The sequence below is a fragment of the Aythya fuligula genome, chromosome 14 (genome assembly GCF_009819795.1).
Source record: "Aythya fuligula isolate bAytFul2 chromosome 14, bAytFul2.pri, whole genome shotgun sequence".
Lineage (NCBI taxonomy): Eukaryota > Metazoa > Chordata > Aves > Anseriformes > Anatidae > Aythya > Aythya fuligula.
The window spans coordinates 12,323,793-12,340,021 of NC_045572.1; the positions used below are offsets into that span (position 1 = coordinate 12,323,793).

General features: G+C 40.2%; 1 protein-coding gene across 4 annotated transcripts in view; it reads right to left on the reverse strand.

Moving 5' to 3' along the window:
- Positions 1-16,229, reverse strand: part of SGCD (sarcoglycan delta) — a 204,403-nt gene that overhangs the window by 63,304 nt on the left and 124,870 nt on the right. For all 4 annotated transcript variants that reach the window (XM_032196768.1, XM_032196765.1, XM_032196766.1 and 1 more), the window contains exon 3: positions 12,131-12,232. In XM_032196768.1, coding sequence (XP_032052659.1) covers positions 12,131-12,232 — 102 coding nt within the window. The remainder of the gene's footprint in view (positions 1-12,130; positions 12,233-16,229) is intronic.

Genomic DNA, 16,229 nt, shown 5'->3' on the forward strand with positions numbered 1-16,229 from the left:
GTTTTTATTCCTGAAGTTATTTCAAAACTCTGGAGGAGCAGAACTGATCAGTGGACATCCATCTGATCCATGGCTCCCACCAGGACTGGGCGCAGGAAGGGTCCTGCCTGCGTGCTCCTCTTTCCCCTACTCGAGCTAAGCTACATTTTCCAGATTGTTGCATAATAGATAATGTTGCAGAGAGAAACAGAAAGCCTGCTGCTCTCCCAACTGTGTACAGCATCAAGGTTCATCATTTATAAATAACAGCTGGGATCTTAAGAAACATATATAGCGAATGTCAGTTTACAGTAGTAGCTGGGGATTTCAAGGATGTAGAAGCAATATAGATACAGTAGTTTGGTTTGAAGCAACAGTAAACATGAATTAAAAGGTACTCCTCAAGCCAACAGCATTGACAACATACACGCCATTGCCCTGCATGGCCTTTATTTTATTTAAATAATGAAGGATGTTCTGTAAAAACATGGAGGGGATCGGCTTTGAACACCATGCCATAGGAAGCATCAGAGGAAACGTGTTCAGGTTCACCCCATTGACCCACTGAATTACAGCCACAGCTCTCTGGAAACCAACGCACTAAACCAGCTCAGGTTGATCACTTCCTCGAACTTTTACAGCAATTAGTGTGCATTTGGGTTATGGATTATTTGGCCATTCCCAGTGCGTTGTACACAGAGGTGAATTCACATCAGTGAATCTGCTTAAAGGTAGATATCAATTGCTCTAAGGTGATGAACAGCTACATCCACTTTGCACTTCTAACCTGCAAAATATGCCTAGAAAAATAATGATTTTAAGAAAAACAATGAGCTGTTCACACTCTTCGAGACCAACCTCATCAAATGAAAGACAGCAGCTTTCGGCTAAAGAACTGCAAACCTCACCACAGAGGTACGCTTGTTCTGTCAAACAAATGACCTCTCTTCTCCCTTCAATCAACCCGATCGTCTGTAACTTTATTTATTTCTCTGCTTTTAAATATTGATGTCTTACAAAGCTTCTCATTGGAAAAAACACATCTTACTCTTCAGCTATACTGCCTTGGGCTGCAGTCCTGTCAGATCTCATCCAAGAGGAAGGCTCAGCTTGTAACAGTACTTGGAAAAGACGACTTTCCAGGCACCGTGAAGAGTGATACGGATGATTCAGTGAACAGCATGTTTCTCTCTAAATCAGTCACCACCCATTCATGGTGCCACGGGCACTTTTTTGCAGCTGCTCTTGGCTTCTTAGCAGAGAAACAGAACTCAGATATTAACCACTTTTATTCATTAAATGCCCCATGACAAATCCATTTTTTGTCTAAATAAAGAGAGAGACAACGGAATGGTATATTGCTTTGCTCAAGGAGAAAAAGAACTAGAAGAGCAATATCTAGCTTTAGCTTGGAAAGAAAAAGAAAAAAGCCTGTATCATAATAGCCACTTTCTTTGCACAGTTTCAAACTACAAATTAAGAATACGGCAGTGTCTGGTATTGACTAAGACCCTATGCAAGTCTTGGTGTGCATTTACTCTTCATTTTCATAACAGAGATTTACAATTTTAGCATCGAATCATTCGGAATAAACCTTAAACAAAACCTTTCCTTCTAGACCGTAATGAAGAACTTTCCAAAGGAAGATGTCCTTCAATGACTGTAGTTTCTGTGCCAGCATGCCATACGATAGTCAGCATTTCAAAAGGGAAAGCTGCAATGTTTCATTCGCTCCCTTCCAGAATTGCCTAGCTCTCCTTGTTAGCACACTCTTCACCTGTTCTCATAGTTACAGTAGGGAAAGAAATGCAAAGATGCATTACCCAAAGCTCTCTGTGGTTCTTCATCCTATCTGTAACTCCTACATCACATCTCCTGCCCTCGCCTGCCTCCACTCCTGTAGCCTCTCCAGTCTTTCATCGCATCCCAGAAAGACAGGAAAGGGCTGTAATTCCACCCTGAAGAAGGGAAGCTGAATTTAGAGACACCATGACTGATGCCACAGAGTAATCAATTTATAAGGGAACTGAATTAAGGGCTCCCAAGATCCAGGAATGCATTTCAAGCACTCCACTAACCCCTTTTGCTTACAGACATCCTTAGAAGGGGTGTTTCTGGGGGAAGTTGCATGACAGCGATGCAGTTCAGCTGATGCTACCTAGGGAAAGTTAGTGGTGGGAAGGCAAAAGCCACAAACACTTTTGCTCTGCTCCTGCCCAGGAAAAACTCAAGGTTTGAAAGAGAGGAATATCCTGCAATTCCACGTAAGGATGGCAAACAAGGATTGTGTCCTCATGGACAAACAAGGAAGAAATACTGTGAGCTGAAACATCTTGAATTTTCTTTCTGTTCCATAGGTTATTCCCCTTCAGAGAGAAATGAGGAACAAACTACCTGTTAGTGCTTTGTGCGACCTGCCACAAGAAGTTATTCCACCTTTTAAAACTAAGCTAGGAAAAAAAAAAAAAAAAAAGAAGAAGAAAAAAAGGGAAAAAGGGGCAACCAGACTTGACTCAGAATTACAGCAAATCAAGAGGAAATCATTGGACATGTGATTCTGTACTAAAAGTCTGCAGTCAAAAAAAAAAAAAAAAAAAAAAAAAGGAGAAAGGGCATCATCTTGGAAACTGCTTTCCATCATTCAGAAGGATTTTTTTTTTTTTTTTAACCATGTCAAGTTTTATTTGAAAATATCTGTCAGCTCTATCACCACACTCTTTTATACTTGGGGCATGTGATCTATTAAAATGAACATGCAGATGGCTACAGGACTCCTCACACAACTCCTCAGCTCCTGTAGGAGCAAATGAACAAGCCACTTGGCCCACCATGATCCCCACTCTCGGTCTACTTATTGACACCATAAAACCTTTTGGAAAGGCCTGTCTTTGTGTCTGCACGGAGATCAACATGAAGGACTCCTGCCAGTGGCTTCACACTGCCACTTACATGCAGCGTACGTAGGAATTACAGGGTACAATCCAGGAAAGAACACAACGTATGGTTAGCTTTATGCATGTGAATAGCCTTACTGGCATCAGTGAAGTAACTTATATCTGTAAATTATGCACGTAATTAAACATCTGGTTGGACTGAAGACTAAGTCAATGATTCGCATCAGAATGCCCGTCTCTTAGACTAGACTTACAGCCATTTTTATCACACATGTACAGCAGCATCCTGCATTCCAACACTGTGCCACTAACGCTGGCATGGGACCATCCCTTCCTGAAAGACACTGGTGCACATGGGAGCAGACAGCCAGGCACAGCCTCAGACAAATAGAGATCAAAAATAGAGATGTTCCAGCCAGGGAGTTGTTAACAGCCAAAGAAATCTCACTTTTACTTTCAAAAGAAACAAGTCAGTTTTCCCAAGAGTCTCAACCAATTTGCCCTAAAAAAATAGGAGCAAATTCAGAGTTGTTCTTGTTTTCACCCTGTGTTCTTCTTTCTCCAAATCTAACATCTGTCATTTAGAAGCAGAACAATCAGAGAAATTCTTATTACTGGCAAAGCAGCTTGTAAATGAAACCTGGAAGGTCTGATTTTCCTTTCCTGTTGCAAATCAAAGAGCAGCTAAACTGAACTGTCTGTAAAACCAGTGGTGTGTGCCTGCACTTACTAATGACAGCACAGCTCGTCTTGTCAAGTAACACTTGCCTTAAAAAATACATAACTTTGCTTCTGAAATAGTTTTGATCAGCAGAAGAGTTGCAGAAGTGTTTGCTGTCCTGTGGTAAGAGGACATGAAGCTCTGCTATTGAGACTTCCTGGAAACATCAGAAAAAAACATTCTGTTTCTTTATAATTGGCTCTCACTATTTGTCTTTTAGCGCTTCCTCAGTCCTTTTGTCTCTATCCGCACTGTACGAAGTTTTACTCCTTTTTGATTTTTAGTATTAAGAAGTTGTTTATATACTTCAGCATTTCCAAAGCAGCCAGGATCCTGATTGTCAGCAGAGCTGTCTAGACATAGTAAATCCTTATACTCAAGGCCTTTGCCCTTGAGAGAGAGAAATGCAGCCGTACACAACCGCACGTTTTTCCCCAAGCAGTTTCAGGTGCTTTGTAAGGCTTACTTCTTTCTGAGTCTACAGCTTGTTAAGACGAAAGTTGGATCGAGTTTCTGACTGAAAATTCAAGATGACCCACAAAAGCGTTCAATCCCAAGCATTGGTTCAGGTCAGCTGTAGTCAACAAGAGAAACATTGCTTCTCTTTTAACAGTAATGCTTGTCTGGCAATAAAAGTAAGCAACAGCCAAGTAAGCATCATTGGTAGATGAGACTGATGCATCCCACACTCATAAAACTCCCAGTAAACCCCTCATGCTTCCCACCCTCCCCCATCCCCCCCTTTTTAAGCATAAGAGTAAACGTAGAAAACTAAGGATGAAGTACAGTACCTAGAGGTTTACACACCTACAGGAACACTGACAGGCCACAATAAATGGCTAATTAAGAAAAGGGAGATTCAGAGCAGCTTTGCAGTTAATTCATATAGGTAGCATGCAAGTTAATTCATATAGATAGTTTGAGATGCCAAACCTAAGCTGAACTAACAGACACTAGAACTGTTGTGCATGTTTGAGGACTACAAGAAACTGCCTGCCAAATTCATTCAGCTCAGCCATTTTTTCTTTCAACTTTAAAATCAGTAACTCTATGTATTTTCTTTTTCCTTTTGGGGGAATAAAATAAATCTAATGTTTATTCCCTTTTAGGTTCTAGTGCTTTTACTCCAGTCTTAAGGCTCACAACTCAGCTAAAAACACATCAGCTGATTTGCAACATTTCTGTGGAAATAAAGCCCTACCACACAACTCAGCCCTGCTGTCGTCCTCTTCACAGCTGAAATGCAAGCAATTCTGGGGATCATGGTAAAAATGCAATGCAAAAGTTTAGAGACCACAGAGCACCCAGCCTTAGTGCAGCAGCTCGCTTTGAGCTGTGGTGCACATCGCTTGTTTTTATGACCGCAGAGTCCAGCTGCAAATGTTGAAAATGAAGAGAAGGGAATCAGATCAGAGCAGCAAAACAAACATGATCTGAACAGCTCCCCTCTCTTCACACGAGCAGCTCAAGCAGAGAAATTTTACCTGTCAAAGAGAAAAAGTCAACGAAACAGAGATCATTTGGGAAATTCTCCCTCTCCTTCTTGTTCGGCTTTGGGGCTGTAACTAGCCTGCATAAAATCTATGGCCCAAACTTCCAACCTAGAAGACAAAAACCACCGACCAGAAGTGCTTATTCAGCTTATGGGTTCAGATACTTCTGCAAGGACCATACTGGGTTTTCTGGACACAAGATCTCTAGGGTAAGAAAGTACAAATGTACTGTTCCCAGAGCTAGTTTAGAGGTGTGCCCATGATGAAAAATATAGACAAAAGCTGAGGTAGGTAGCCCACTTGGCACAGCTGATTGACTTTAATAGGTGTTGATTACGCTGCTCATATTGCATGAAATTAAAATGCTTACAAATGTTATGAGCCATTACCCTTCCATTTAAAAGAGCTTATGACATGTTAGCAACATTTAATGGAATCCTTTTCAAAATGCCATGGGCAGCCTCCACGAGATTTTTGCTTTGAAATATAAGTTGTAGAGTCATTCCAAAAAGTTTCTTCACTTCAGAGGTTTCTCTCTCTCTCTTTTTTGGGCTACTCAAACACATTTTGCAGCTGGCAAGATACTTCAGCTCCCTGTTGTGCTCTCAGTGTGCAGCACATAACACCAGCTCATTAGACAAACCACAGGGAATACGCAAAGCAAGATTTAATTCTGGTGTGATTGGAAGTACCCCTTCAGCTATCCTACAAAATTTCCTTCAAAATTCAAAGTTAGGAAACTTCTGGCCAATATTACTATGAAGCTAGAGGGGAATGTTTTCACAGCTGCTGTAAAATTTGTTTAAACTTCCACCTTTTTAGCACACTGGAAACACTGCAGAGCCACTAACTGCCCCCAGGGCTCCAGGAAAACCAAAGTTCAGTCTGAAGTAGGATCTCTGGATTTTATTGCTTGAGAATTAATTTTATTAAGAGGAGAGCATATCAGTTTTATCAATCCTAGTGGATGCTTACAGCCTACTGCCATACAGAGACTTGAATGCACTTTGGATGGCGAGGGTACCTGTGCATCAAGGGAGGGTGCTTCTACCAAAATGATGCTCTTATCAAATTGCTCATCTGCTTCTGTTCATTTTTACTGTTTTGCCCCTAAATACGCTCCCTTCTCTCTGCTCATAGCTAATGGGCAAGAAAGACATAGACTGACCAAACAGAGAGAGACTTTTATACCAAACCCATGCTGGCACACATTCTAATGACAAGGTGTTTGGAGGGGTGCCACAGCGGATGCTTAACAAACTCTACAGGGAGAACATGAGGTGGCCAGGCAGGGCTGCAGACACTTCCTTTCATTGGCTGTGCCATCACTAGCAAAATTGTACTTAACAAACAAACAAATAAATACATCTAGGGCTTTTAAACACTGTTTTAAGATCTGCTGCCAAAAATCAACTCAGAGAAGCAGAAAGCTTTGAACATATAATTAAAGGAAGTATCATGCTTCAGAAGTTGACCTTGGATAGCGTGAGTTTTGCCTACCTGAGACAGTGCTTTCGTCCCTGAAGTCACAACGGCAGCTGAACTGCACCAGAGGCAAATGCTGGGGGACCAACACCTCTGTGAGCTGCCAGGCTCATTCACATGATAATGTGCATAAGAGAAGACTCTTCCCTTCTCTGAAGAACTGGTCACTGAGGGAATAGCTAAACACTGACAGGAGTAATGCCAAAGAGGTGGTGGGAGTGCGCAGGGACTGCTAAGTGACAGCAGCATGGTGAGACAAACTTCATTTCCACCCTGCCATGGTTTCAGCGAGCATGCTGAAATCCTTAAGCACTCCGCTAGACCAAATCATCAGGAACTAATTCAATATCCTTTTATTGCTCTGTAAACTCTGACAAGGGGGGAAAAAAAAGCATTATTCCATCCCCTTCCTCAGAAAAGCAGCCTTCTTTCATTTTATCTATCTGAGCCTTTGCTGAAAGCTAGATTTCTACCACACAGTTTGAACATCTCGCAAAGTTGCAATTGTCTTGCCATTTGCATTGCCTTACCTCATGGGTAAATGTTGCTTTTTAATCCCAATTAGTATGTTATACTGTTTATAAATATGTATTTATGGCTGTGAGGCAGGTATGCCCCCACGGAGGGCAAATGTCATTTTGCAATCCAAATACATGGTTTATTGTTTTTCAGTAAGTATTTTTAGCTTTGGGGCAGGTAGACCTGCAGAGTAAATAATACAAAAGAATACCTGCATTACAGAATTGCTTCTGTGCTTTGCAACTATGCCACTCTTCCTCCAGATCTGAACATAGTGAGACAAGTACATTGGCAAAATAATTATTTATTAGTCTTAAAAGTTTCCTTCAAAATTTCTATCATTCAAATACTGGCTGGGAAAAATGAAAAGTGCAGACAAGCATATTTTATGCACTCACTAGTCTAGCTTTTATGCTGATGAGAACTTACTAAACACCAGTAAAGGGAATAGCAGTTATCAGCCCTAATTCACAACTGTGAATTCTGTAGGCCAAACAGATGCCCTTGCAGAATCACAGCCAAGTACTACGAGAGGCCCAGACCTTTTTCCATGGCAGTTACTAGATATTTTATTTAGCTTTAAATGGGACAGGGTTTGCTTCAACTCAAAGCATGTGGTTCTCAGTGGCACTCTCATTGCCTGGTCCCAAGGTGCTCAAGGTGCTTCCCACAGTGAGCAGGACTGGGACCTCTGACTTTACAGAAAAAAAGAGACACTTCACTTTGCCCCATTATTTTTTCTTCTTTAATGTATGGGATTCTGCTTTTTTTTTTTTTTTTTTTTTTTTTTTTTCCCAATTGATTGAAATAACAGGAAGCAGAACTTCAACATGAAACAGGAAAAATACAGTAAGGGCAGGACCCCAGTCAAGCTTTATACTTCAGATCTTGATCAGACAAATCAATGCTTGAGAGTGATCATGTCACTCTCATGATCAGGATACAGGCTAAGAAAATTTAAGCCTGGGTGTAAACATGTGCAAACTGAGGTTTCTTTCTTCCATTTTTGCACTTGAAATGAACACTGAGAGGGCAAAAACATCCTAATCCCGTCAAAGCAACATCTCTCTCTGTTTCCTAAAGCTGAGATTATCATCTCATTGGTTGTCACACAGTTCCTGAGAGAAGTAATTCACTTGATTTTCCTTCATAACCTCAGCATATGTCTATTGTTATTGGAATGGAAAATACACTTAGCCTGCTGCCTTGCCCCTTTTAAGTTACTTACAGTCCTGGAAGTGGCAAGCTTCAAAGCAACACGATTGCACCAAAGAAAGCTAAACCTGCTTATAGTAAGTTTCAAGGAACCTACTAGTTAGCAGTTCTTGTTGACAGAAGCAGGAAAATTTCCATTTTAAAATTTCAATTCAAATTAAACAGTGAAGACTGCAGACCACAAAACTGTTGCTGTTGCTTTCCAGCACATAAAATTAACAATTTGTGCTGGTATGTGCAACTTTCAGTCAAAGTTTGTTTGATTTATAAGTGAGCAGATGGTTCATACGATAGTCCACAATAAATTACAACAGTTAGAAAGACAGCTACATTTTGAGAGTGACAGTGCAGCTGAGCTACAGATGGGTTTATAGATGACCCTTCCAATTTTTAATAATCTCCATAATTTATGTGCAAGTAAAGAAACGTGAGGATTCCTAATGCACGTTCTTGACTAAGTACAAATCACTTTTATTTACACAGGCAATACTTCATGGTCCAGTTAACTTCCTAATTAAAGGCAGCAAGATGCTCATGTTCCATGCAAGTGGCATGGAAAATACTGTTTACTGTGCAATATGTTCAACTGGGAGTTTAAGATGCTCTGATCACTCCTGGAAAAGTGAATGCATCTATCTTGTTTCTTTAAAACAAGACTACAAGGGTGCAAATACTGCTACCACCAGTTACTATTCATTACTCTCCAGATAAACTTCAGGCTTGTGTGATAACAAGGCTATATTTATTTGCAAGCTCTCATGTTTACAAATAGGATCCTAATCCAGGAGGCACTACAAACCATGTATTACTGAGCCAGGACTCAAAATAACAAAGAGCCTCTGTTCCTTTTGTTTCCTAAGAGAGAGGTATTTGGGGGTGTCATTCTTGAATGGGTGAGGGAAAAGGTGAATGAGCCTGGCAGGTCATTGCTGACAGGAGGCAGCAGTGATGTAGAAGGAAACTGGCTGGAAGTAGCTTTTAGCAGCCAGTTCAAGCCTGGGATTTTAAAGCCCACATCTCCAGCACAGGACCAAAACACTTTGGCACAATCCTTCTGCTGATATTTTCTAAGAGAAGGCCAAAAAGATACCTTTATTGGTATCATAAATTGCATGCCACAGTACCACAAATTTGTTCTTCCCAGATGTAATTTCAGTTGCAATGAGTTGTCCTTCCAAAAGGAGAGCAGCTGAAAGCAACCACTCACTGCAGAAGGTGATAAAGGGGGTGGTACCTGCTACAGCTCTTTACGGCACAAATCACAGAAACTCAGAGGTTCCAGAACAGCTACAGTCACTTAGGATGACACCTGAGGGGCTTTTGCTCCTGTCTATGCTTTGGTCTTCCCTTCCTGCCAAATTAGTTTGAAAAAGAGAACCATTTGAAGTGGAAATCCGAAAACTATCTTTAAACCTGAAAAAAAAAAAAAAAAAAAAAGCAAGTCTGCGTGTATATTAATTACCACTTTCCTGAGACTTAAAGAGATAGCAAAGATGAGGGACCAGTGACAAATTCAGGCTTGCACCAATTATTAGAGTTCATTAGAAAATCCAATCCGTGGAGGTTATGGAATGGCAAAACATGATTCTTCCCCCGTCATTTCCACCAATGCCGTGGAGCTCACCGAGCCCTTTCATCTAGAACATAGAACAATACCAACATTGCAATTCTTTTTCCCCTGAAAATCTACTGTAAATAACCAGTGTTTGAAAGACTTTTGAGCTTTAAATAAAACCATTATCTATTGCTGCACACAACTCTTATTTTGTTTAATTAAGCATAAGGAAAATACTATATGCCAGCTTATTTCTTGGATATTCTTTACTGTGATTTGTCATATTGTTTCTGTTACACTGTACACATTTAAAGCCGTATTATGCATTTCTGAAAACCCAGAGAAGATTACTATGGTATTGGTCTGGATATTCATCAGCACTAGTGATTGCTGAGTTTGGCACTTTATTTTAGCAATACTCATCAAGATCAGGAGCTCCTTCTATGCTTCCCTCCAAGAGAATTCTGGGTCATACTACTGTGCTTTAAACAAATATAGCTTTGGTTATTTAATAATATTTTTAAATAGACTTTAAGTATCATCCTTTGAATGAAATCCTTTGATTTATGTACTACAGGCCAAATTCACACACGGCACAAGGAAGCATAATTTGACTGAAATCAATAGGATTGTCCCTGTTGCTCTCAGTCCATTAATAATTCCAGAATTGTTGTGAGCAACCTGAAAGCCAGCACAGGCTATTCCAGTTTAACTTCACGAAGAAGTCAGAGAAACTACACATATGGTTTATGCAACTAAATAGTTAATATAGCATCCAGGATTCATCTACTGAAGTCAGCAGAGAGCCTTTGACTCACTAGGATGTAGATCAGCATTTTCTGGCTTGCAACTAGACCCTTATCGGGGCAACAGCAAAAATAAGTCTAATCCTGGAGGATGGATAAAGCAAGGAGCACATGGAGCCCTTAACTTATATTTGTTTTTCCTTGCATTCATTAAACTATCAATGGTGAGGAAAGTAGTTTTATAACTTCAAGAAGGAGACACCTTTTGTCCCCCCACCTTATTAAAATGTAAATCAGCACAATGGTATGTAAACAGTAAATTCCCAGTAGCAAGAAGGGGTTCTTAGTTCTCTCAGTAATCAAATATTATTTTTAGCCATCTAACTGAAGAAAAAGAAATGTAAATGGCAATTCTTCAGTCTATTTATCAAATTGAGTGCTGCACCTTTTCCACACACTTTACATTAAAAAGTGTATGACACGTAAGGTTTTATAGTTCTCTTTTAATTCGGAGATGAAAACATTTATAGATATGAATGTTTTCTCATTAACTTTTCTTCCTAAAATGATTATGTTTGTTAAAATCAATTCCTAGCCATCTTAGAGAGGTTACAACCTTCAATAATTAAATAGGATATTGTATTGGATGTTATGTTGATTATTCTACAAGTTCCAATTTCTACAAGACCACTGAAATGCTGGATAAAAGGACGTTAACTATTTAATTAGCTACCTGCCATTGTTATCAAAATGGAAGGTTGCTATCTGACTCAAATTAACACTTCAGATCAGGAAACAAGATAGATGACATTTTCTTAGGAGGATTCTGGAAACCATATGTAATCTTTTCAGTTATGCTACAGCTACTCAGGACAAACGGGATTGCATTAGAAAGAACAAAAGGCACTGACGGTCAGTGAAACGCTACCACAAAAATGCTATTTCAATCACACTTGGGTTCTTTCTCATTTTCAGTTGTTAACATCCTTGCCACTTTTGTCAAGCAGTCTCACTGAGCAGCGTTGAATTTTAACTGCACATAATTTTAAGATACAACATGAAATAGGACTGAGTACATAGTATGGGTTTATTGTGACAGCTAACAGATCAGGCCCTTCTGCCAAAGCATCAGGCCTTTGCAGAAAAGGACTAACTTTAAACACAATCTGGATTTCACAACTGCCTGCTACCACTGTACCTCAGAAATATTAGGTCTTTCAGTCGAGTACTGCTTATGATTTATCTTAAAGGGAGACCAAAAGACAATGTGAAATCTCAGTGGTCCTGGGAGAATGTTAACTGTGACTTACACAAACTAAACCCACATATATCAACCTTACAACTGCCCAGATGATATTGTATCTTGATGAAGTACCCAAGGGACACCCACTGTCTCTCTCCCCAGATTACATTTGTATAGAACGGCCAAAGTAATTTATCCGGTAACCATGTCACCCTGCCACTTCAAGGTTTCTTACAGTTAGGACTACAGAAACGTGATCATTTCTTTCCCGACAACTTACTGGTCTTGACCGGATTTCTTTGGCGTAGAGAGGTTTCAAGAATTCTGAATCTCCTTCCAGCTTTAGACCCTTATCCGTGATTCTCAGGTTGCCCATTCCATCCTAAAACACATACAAAAAGAAACAACCCCATTAGTTACAATTACTAAATTCATCAGTCTGACAATAAATGAAAGATTTCTTTTTCCTGCAGAGGAGAACATGTAAAGCACTGGGAGGCACTAGAGAATGCAATTACTTGTGTTATCCTTTTAGCTCTGTTTCTGTGAAAAAAAAAATAAATCCATTCAGAGCAATCTGCAATGCCCCCCAGTAAACCATTTACACAGATGAAAGATGTTCTTTTAAGCTAGTCATCTCTACTCAAAGAGATGCAGTGATGCTCTGCATTAACAGGAAACTATTCACTGGAATATTAACCGTGTGCCCGTATATTAATATACCTTCTCATTCACGACAAATCCATACAAAGAATATGTGATTAATTTTACTGAACTCCATATGGAGAATGTGTGATTAATTCCACTGAACCGACAAAGTAAGTTTGGGCTATGTAAGAGTACTGCAATAAAATGTGGTATAGAACCTGACCCCCAGTGTTTGGGGAAATCTCTGCAAAACACAGACTCTTTGGTGTGAAGTCCTTAGGGCTTATGACAAAAAGATGCGGAAAACTGTTGATTAGTTTTAAGTCTCACAGGTTTTCTTGTGCTTTCGATGCTGTAAAGACACTACACAGCTCGATCAAAATATACATTTCTGCAAATACGTGCTCTGGGAAAAGTAACTACACAACAGGAATATCTTTCTAATGGATTGCTCTCTTGTCCTGGGCTAAATTCTGACTTTTCTTTCCTGAGATGATTGGCTCAGGATTTTAGCCTTTCCTCTGCTTTTTGCACAGCCTGAATGCATCCCAGCAATCCAAACCTCTGTATCCAAATATTTGGGTCTCCTGCCTTTCGAATAACCATTGTGAAGTTCCAGAGATCAGGCATTAAGTGAATGCTGTAACATGCATCTCTCTTCTCTCCTCATTTGAGGAGCTATCAACACTCTCCCCAGCTCTGCACAGTGCCAAGCTCCCCCAGTCCCCACTGCTCCCTGTGCTTCAATGGGAGAAATCTTGACAAATGACACGAAGCATTGGCTGCAGGCCTCCAGCAGATGACTGTAAATAGTCCATTTTCTTTAGAAATTGTTTAGTTATGTACGTCCAGGATGTAATGAAACATCTGACATACCATAATAGCAAGCAAAATGTATGTCAAAATTGCGTATGAGTTTTTCTTACAGTTTTTATGCAATAAGACAGGTATATGGATACATTAGCAGAGAGCAGAATCGGGCCAAACTAAAAATATTTCACCTTTAGCTTGTGAGAGAAAGTCACAACTTTTAATAAGATGTGGGACTTAGATTCGTTTAGGCTATAATTGTTTAGAAAGGGGTACGTGTGTGTTTAAGAAACATGATGTGTGGGGGGAATTGCAAAAACAAATATAATCAAAACCAAATCTAATGTAAGGAGCAGAACAGAACGACTCAGTTGGAAAGGACCTACAAGGATCAGAAGGCTAACCGCCAGGGCTAACCAAAAGTTAAAGCATGTTATTAAGGGCATAATCCAAATGCCACGATAATGCTGTGAGTCATGGGGCACCAAACACCTTGCTAGGAAGCCTGTTCCAGCCTTTGACTACTCTCAGGGTGAAGGAGTTTTTCCTAACGCTCAGTGTAAGTCTCCCCCGGTGCAGCTTTGTGCTGTTCCTGTACATCCTGTCCTTGGTTCCCAAGGAGAAGAGACCGTCGCCTTCCCCTCCTCAGGAGGCTGTAGAGAGCACCGAGGTTGGTGCATGAATCTTGAACGCTTCCTAATCCAGCTGCAAAAACTAAAACCCATCTACCTCCTCCTCCTCATGCTGTGTGTGCGCCTCTAGTTTGGCAAGAGGAATCAATCCCATTAGAGGTGAACGACTAACCCAAAGAGGCTCACATAAACCACTGCCAAACGATGGGAATTTTGAGGGATTCAAATCAAAGCCCTAGCGCGTCTCAGCAGTGACGCTGGTCACTTGCCAGAGGTTCCCCTGTTGCAAGAAGTATCGCTCCCAGGGTGTACCCTGCCAAGCAAAGATTGCTTTTGCCACAACGTGATGTCTCACGAACAAAGGCAGGCTCAGGAGTGCTGGCTGATGAACTGACCGCTGTCATATCATTTTGAATTGAAAGCTCTAAGTGAACTTTAAATAGAGACATATACTGAAAATGCTATTGATTGCTGAAGGGAGGGGAATGAGAGATGGGTCATAAAATGCCAGTTGCTACATTCCCCTTCCCAGGTGTAAAATACTGGCTTATGAATTCTGGGTTGGTGGTGGCACAGAAGGGGGTTCATTTATCTCAAGCAAAAGTATGAAGGAAAATGAGTGAAATATGATTATGCACCAAAGAGCCAAGATTAAATTTTGATAGCGGTATGCTTTGCGATTTGAGTGAGCAGAAATTATTACAGCTATCTTCAGACCCTTACATGTTTTGCACTGCTAAAAAATAAAAAAATAAAAATATTTCCCAAAATAGATATTTCAGTAAGCCCTAAGGGCTTTCACATTGCAGTTTCTTCCCTGGTTTCATTAGAAAAGTTGCAGGTCAGATGGGCAGGTGTATGCAACACAAAGCTACAAGAACAACCATCTCTGGGGATTTGCAATCCTGACCATTTCCAGGGCTCACTCCTGAGGTGACGTGGGGCAATACTCCACCAGCAACACGGACCTATAAAGGCACTGGTCAAGTCATGACTGAAGCTATGGCAAATGAGCAATTTCAGTGGCTTATGGCTTCAGTCTATCCTGAGTATGGATGCATATCTGGCATTCCACTTTTCTCTTGAGTCTCTCTCTTCCTTTCTCTCCTTCACCCTTTGTTTCCAAGTACCCCCACAGGACTATTACATGTAAAAAACACTTGTAGGAGCCATATAGCTCACATCTAGCAGGTCAAAAAATACTCATAGGGGCCAAATAGCACATATCTAGCAGGTCCCATACATTCCAAAAGACTTGTGCCTATGGGACAATGTTCTACAACTAGAATATCAAGAACACATTTGATTTATATCATACAAGCCAACACATGCTGTTACAAAACCATTGGGTGGGAGAAAATAAGGCACTTCCCCATGTTATTCTTCTCAGCCTTTGACATACTCACTGCAGCCCCACTCACCGGACACCACCTCCTGACTTTGCTGGGGTTTGGGATCAGGATGCAATGCTTAGTACTGACACTTACCATCATTAACTCTCTACTGCTCGTGTTTCTTGTGATAAAGATGACAGCTTTTTGTAGTGACATTCTGGGTGAGTAAGGCAAAAAACATGCAAAGATTGTAATTTGAGACTAAAAGTGAATGAGAAATTCTGATCTCTTACAGTAAAATAATTATTAAATCGTATTCCTTTATTATTTCCCATTAGGAAAAAAAAAAAATATCTGCAGCTGGCAGAATTGTATAAAGGTACCAAAATACAGAAACATTAGGAAGAAATCTTTGGGTGAAAGACTACCTTGCATGTTGTTTTTGATAAAGCATCTTCCTCCTCCCTAAAGTATATAGTTTAATAGAAACTAAATGTCATACTCTGCTACAGTGAATATATATAGCACTCGTGCTATGAAATTTCATGGACCTTGACCTATAAAATGTAGCAGAAAGCTGGCCAGAGAGACAGATATCATGACTTTTTTTTTTTATTAAACACTGTGTCTGCAATTGGTATATATCCTTATCTGCCATTATGTTGTTTGTGAATAACAAAAAACAATGTGGTATTGATTATTTGGTACACTGACATCTGACGATCTCGGTTTCTCCCCTTTTTATTAGTAGACTCCTCAACAGAGAATGAATGACTTTATTGTGCAGGCACAAACCAGCTTTGTGGGAGCATCCAGGCTAACTTCTGGAAAACAAGAGGCACAGAGTCAGAAACTTTCCATTACCACCTGCTCTGAATTATTCAGCTTTTTAGAAAGAGCGTGGTGAAAACTTTCACATCAACTTTATCGTCTAAACCACCTCTCTTTTTATACA